We start from the raw sequence: 5,000 nt of genomic DNA, 5'->3' as shown, positions 1-5,000 counted from the left end.
ATATCCTCCATATTGCCCGCAATTAATCTGACTTGTGTTCTTGTGGACAACGCGCAAGTACTTTGTGTGTTCCCTGCGTGTTGGTTCTGGAGATTTATGAACCTAATTCTGATTGGCTAAGATTTTTACGTCACAGAAATCATTTTGCAGCTCGCTTTCGCAGACGCTATTTTTTGGGGGAGAGAAACGACTGCCGGAAATACGTCTGGGTTCACAGTCTTATTTCTGATTGGTCAATGACGAATGCAGAAATAGCTTATAAGGTGCCAAAAGGTTATAGAATGAAATACAAAATCTGTTATGGAAACACAGCTTTGCAGTAATTTTCAGGAGTGTATAATAAATTAGAAAAAGTATGAACTTGCTCATGCATTTCGGGCCCGGGATTTATGGTCATTCGTGATTTTTGAAAGTTCTCAAGTTGCACTCGCCGAATTTTGAGAATTTTTGAAATATCACTGATGCCCATAAAAACACGAAATGCACCCTCGTTCATATGATTCACGTTCATACGATTTCCTATACTTATTCAGTTCATAACGGAGAAAAGAAAAATACCGTTCCCACTTTCGTACTCACTTTTTTTTCTCTTAATTCAAGTTCAGATAATTTTTCTTCTTTGTTCACTAGAAAAGGCTAGTACGCTATGCTGTCTGCGTGAACCTGTAGCACCGCGCACCTTGAGCATCCGGCTATCATGCGGGAGGTTGCTGGTTCGAACTCCAGCCGCATCAGCATTCAGGGATCTTAAAATAACTGACGAGAAAGTGCTGCCTTTGTAATCTCAACTGCAAATGGTTACACTTTCAAGTCTTCTCGGATAATGACTATGAACGTGGGCCCCGTCTTACAAACATCCTAAATGTTAGTAAGTTCCCTGTAGGACGCAGTTAAAGAACCCATACACTATTCGAGAATTAAGAGTAGGGGATGGAGTTCCCGGCGCTGTGGCTGTCCTGTTCTCTCCAGCAGAAGAGGCCGGCTTGGCGTGATGTCGCTAAACGTCTTACTGTGTATGAGACTACCAAAGCAGAAACAGTCATAGGTCGAAAATGGACTTTGTCGAATGCTGTAACATGTAGATGTCAGATGTCTGCCTAACATTTCCACTTTAATTTATCGCATGAGAGGGTTACAGGCAAATTTCACCAATATACTTTTTGCTTAATTAATTCATTTTTTATCAGATAAAGGGCAACCCCTTGCCTTTATCATTTACCATCTTATCTTTATCGCTGTTTTTGTGTTTTATTGTCTTTGAAAAGCCTCTACGGGGAAAGTCAATAAAGTATGTATGTATGTGCCATGATTTACTTAAATGTTTCACGTGAATTGCTTTTTAGTGTAAAGATATTAATAGAACCCTCACAGATGTAAGAGAAAAACTTAGCGAGAAGATCAAAAAGGTACGCTTCGATGTTCTTTGTGCACTTTTAAATTTTCTGAGATATCAATTGTGTTAGTAGATTGAACAGATTCGTATGAATTCTTATTTGTGTTTTTTGTGGTTGCTTCTGTTTTGTTAATTACTGGTGAGTTTCTTACCCAAAATTACATTCGCCGTTTTGTCGCCTGTATCAGATTTAACTGGAATGGGACGAATAGAAATTCCTCGCAACCAATCAACTTTACATTTCCTTTGAGAACTTCAAACAGCTAACCCTAATGGTATATGTCAGGGTAGACAGTGCTGTCCATCGAATATAAGACCTGGTTAGGGTTACTCGAAGCATGGTTAGCGCTAACTACTGTTAAATAGCATGGAAACCTACAGGTTTTTGTACCTCTTAACCAACGGTTAGTGCTAACCAGGTACCACGTAAATCGAGCAACCGGGCCCTGGGGTACAACCGGTAGAAAAGGTAAATAAGATGGATCGACTATATAAACCATGATGTGAACAAAGCGGCTGTGTGAGACTTTTAACTGGTCCTTCTTAGGAGGAGGGATCTACTTACTGTCTTACAATGGTTGGTCCTCTTTGTGGTGGATGGCGCTTCATTTAGGGTTGTCAACTTTTTATTATGTTCGCAGGATGAAAGAGTGGCATGCGAAGTAATAATAACAATGGTTGAATTTGGAGAAGAGGAAATGGAACGTGGAAACCTAAACCTGGCCTTAGAGCATTTTAGTGAATTACTAGAGCTCTTAAACGTCAAATTTATTCCCGGAGTTCAGCTCAGTAGGGCAGAATGTTTGCTACGATTGGTAAATTTATCTATGGTTTTTTTTTAATACCTCACACAATACAATGTAACAAGGATGTCTCTCGATCTTGGAAACAGCATCAATCAAATTGGTTTCTAAACCGAAACGTCAGGGTTTGTTTGAGTTACGCTTTTAGAAAGACAACAAATTTAACTTTATCATCTTCAAAAAAGATTTTAGATGAGCTATCAATTCGTCGTTTATATGCCGGTTACAGAGGAAACTCGACGCCAACAGTAATGACAGGTAAAACAAGAAACGAATAAGGAAGAAAGGGAACCCTAATTATTATTTTTTCCTTATTTTAATCATTCAGGGGAGACAAAACAAAGCAGAAGAGGAATGCAAGCGCGGTATGCAAGTTAAAAAAAATTACGTAAAAAGGCGTTACTCTGAGTGTTTTCCTGTTTTCCTGTTTCTCATTCTGTCCATTTCTATTCTGGACGCAAATTATGTCCTCTATGGACAAGTTCATGTTGAACACATCTGAACTTACTGCTTATTAAAGCGAGCCCCCTCTCCAAAAGAAAAAAACTTTAAGCCGGACTAATGTTTGCAATACAATTTCTTTCAAAAGAGGTGTTTGTATAAGAATTTTAACATCGCTCATTTTCCCTTCAAACTGCACGGGCACCACTATCATGAATAGTTGTCACGTGTTACAGTTGTCTTATCTTTTTGACACAAAGAATTTTTGTATAACAAGAATGGGGAAACATTATATTAGATGGCTGCACCTGAGAAATTTGAAGAAGAATTTTTTGGAGTAGAGTTTCTAAAGGGAAGAATTTTGTATTTTATACGGTCTCTACTTTTCTTTTCTCAGTTCTACATTTTGAACCTGAAAATAAGAGGGCCCGAGCAATAATGCAAACAATTTCGCAGATGTTGAAGAATTCAAAAGGGACCAAAAATGAAACGGTAGGGCATTTTAACCCCAGGGTCAGTGTCACCTAATGTTATTGTGCACATGCAAACTGAGCATCACGCAATCCCTTTGGTCAAGTTTTGTGGAGTGATTTCCTAGCAATACTTCGAAAGACCTATGTAGAAAGTATCTTCCTTGGGCGAAACACCAAAAGAGAAGGCGTAATGGCACATTTTGTTTCTGAGAGATCTGAGAAAAGGGATTTTCGAAGGGCTAGATTAAACATCATTGAGATCGATACAAACGATACATTTACGTCAATCGTGTTACTAGTTACTGTTCAATGAAATAATCCACCTTTTTTCGGAAAACAAACCTAACTGTTTTTTTTTTAATTGACGGCTACTCCCAATTTTTATTTCACGTTCCAATGACAGTATCTAAGATCTATTCGTTTTCCATAGTCCTTGTACAAGGAAAAATAACCGCGTACCAGGTGGCACCCTCCGTAGGGCCTATTTACACGGTACGATTTTTGTCGCGTGCGACAAACTTACGGCGGCAGGCGTACAAAACGAATTGTTTCGTGTAAATCAAACCTACAACTCGCTTACGATTGTCGTGTATGTCAGAAAAATTGACGTACCATTTTAAACAAAACATGTTTTAAAACGCTGCGACAATCGTAAGTCACGTCGCACTTGAGCTGTGGTCATACTTAAGGTATACTTACTCGGCTAGTATGACCCCACCTATTGTGGCAAGAGCTTCTGTTTCAAGACAAGCCGCCCTTAGGGCTTGAAGTGGAAAATAGTAGGTGGGTCCATACTAGCGGAGTAAGTATACTTTAAGTATGACCAGAGCTCAAGGGCACTTGAGATTATCCATGTTTACTTACCGTGGCGATGAAAGTTTATTTTAGAATTCAAAGTATGCGTTCAAAGTAATCGGGTTTTCAATCAAGTTATGCGGCAAGTAATCGGGTTGCCAATCAAATTAGGTGGCGAACGTCTTATATATATATTTAACAATTATTCCATGATATGAGACGGTAAATAGCCAACGAGGCGCGTAGCGCCGAGTTGGCTATAACCATTTTCATATCCAACAAGCGCGAATGGAATAATCGTTTTATTAAATTCCTTAAACTCCAAATATTTGGAAGTACGAAATACGAGCGAAAAAAGGGAGAAAGCTGAGCGAAATGGAGAAAACTTGATGAAGATGCGACGTTGTGTAATACCTGGTGGTCAGACAGACGTAGGCTCATCACAAAAACATTTCTTGCCTTTTCGCGTTCTTCTTAACGTCGAAATTGATCCAGACTTTCCACTAAAAAAGTTTCTTTTCTTTTTTTGCTTTATTCACTGAAAAATTTCGCTTTCCGGCGAAAAAAATTTAGTTTAGCAAAAAGATACCTTTAGCAACGCTTAACGCAATCATTTACCATATAAGGTCAAACTAAGGTATATTTAACAATTATTCCATGAGCGCGCGTTGGATATGAGATGGTAAATAGCCAACGAGGCGCGTAGCGCCGAGTTGGCTATAACCAGTCTCATATCCAGCAAGCGCGAATGGAATAATTGTTTTATTAAATTCCTTTAAACTCCAAAAGTTTAGAAAGTACGAAATACGAGCGAAAAAAGCGAGCAAATCCGAGCGAAATCAAAAAATCTTGATGAGAACCGATGCGATGTCGTGTAACACCTTGTGGTCAGACAGACGCAGGCTCGTCACAAAAACATTTCTTACCTTTTCGCGTACTTCTAAACGTCGGAATTTAACCCAGCTGTCCAGAAAAACTTTTTTTTTTGCTTTCTTCAGAGAGAAATTTCTCTTTCCGGCGAAAAAACTTTTAGCTTGGCAACACTTAGATCTATCATTTACCATATAAGGTCAAACCAAGGTATATGAGCTGATA

General features: G+C 38.8%; 1 protein-coding gene across 1 annotated transcript in view; it reads left to right on the top strand.

Annotated features, from left to right (window-relative positions):
• The window catches only part of LOC137970013 (3'-5' exoribonuclease HELZ2-like), a 76,614-nt gene that overhangs the window by 10,693 nt on the left and 60,921 nt on the right, over positions 1-5,000 (top strand). Inside the window, exons 7-10 of the mRNA XM_068816457.1 lie at positions 1,344-1,406; positions 2,035-2,208; positions 2,525-2,561; positions 3,035-3,129. Coding sequence (XP_068672558.1) covers positions 1,344-1,406; positions 2,035-2,208; positions 2,525-2,561; positions 3,035-3,129 — 369 coding nt within the window. The remainder of the gene's footprint in view (positions 1-1,343; positions 1,407-2,034; positions 2,209-2,524; positions 2,562-3,034; positions 3,130-5,000) is intronic.

The sequence above is a fragment of the Montipora foliosa genome, chromosome 9, assembly GCF_036669935.1.
Source record: "Montipora foliosa isolate CH-2021 chromosome 9, ASM3666993v2, whole genome shotgun sequence".
Lineage (NCBI taxonomy): Eukaryota > Metazoa > Cnidaria > Anthozoa > Scleractinia > Acroporidae > Montipora > Montipora foliosa.
This window is presented reverse-complemented; position numbering and strand designations above follow the sequence as displayed.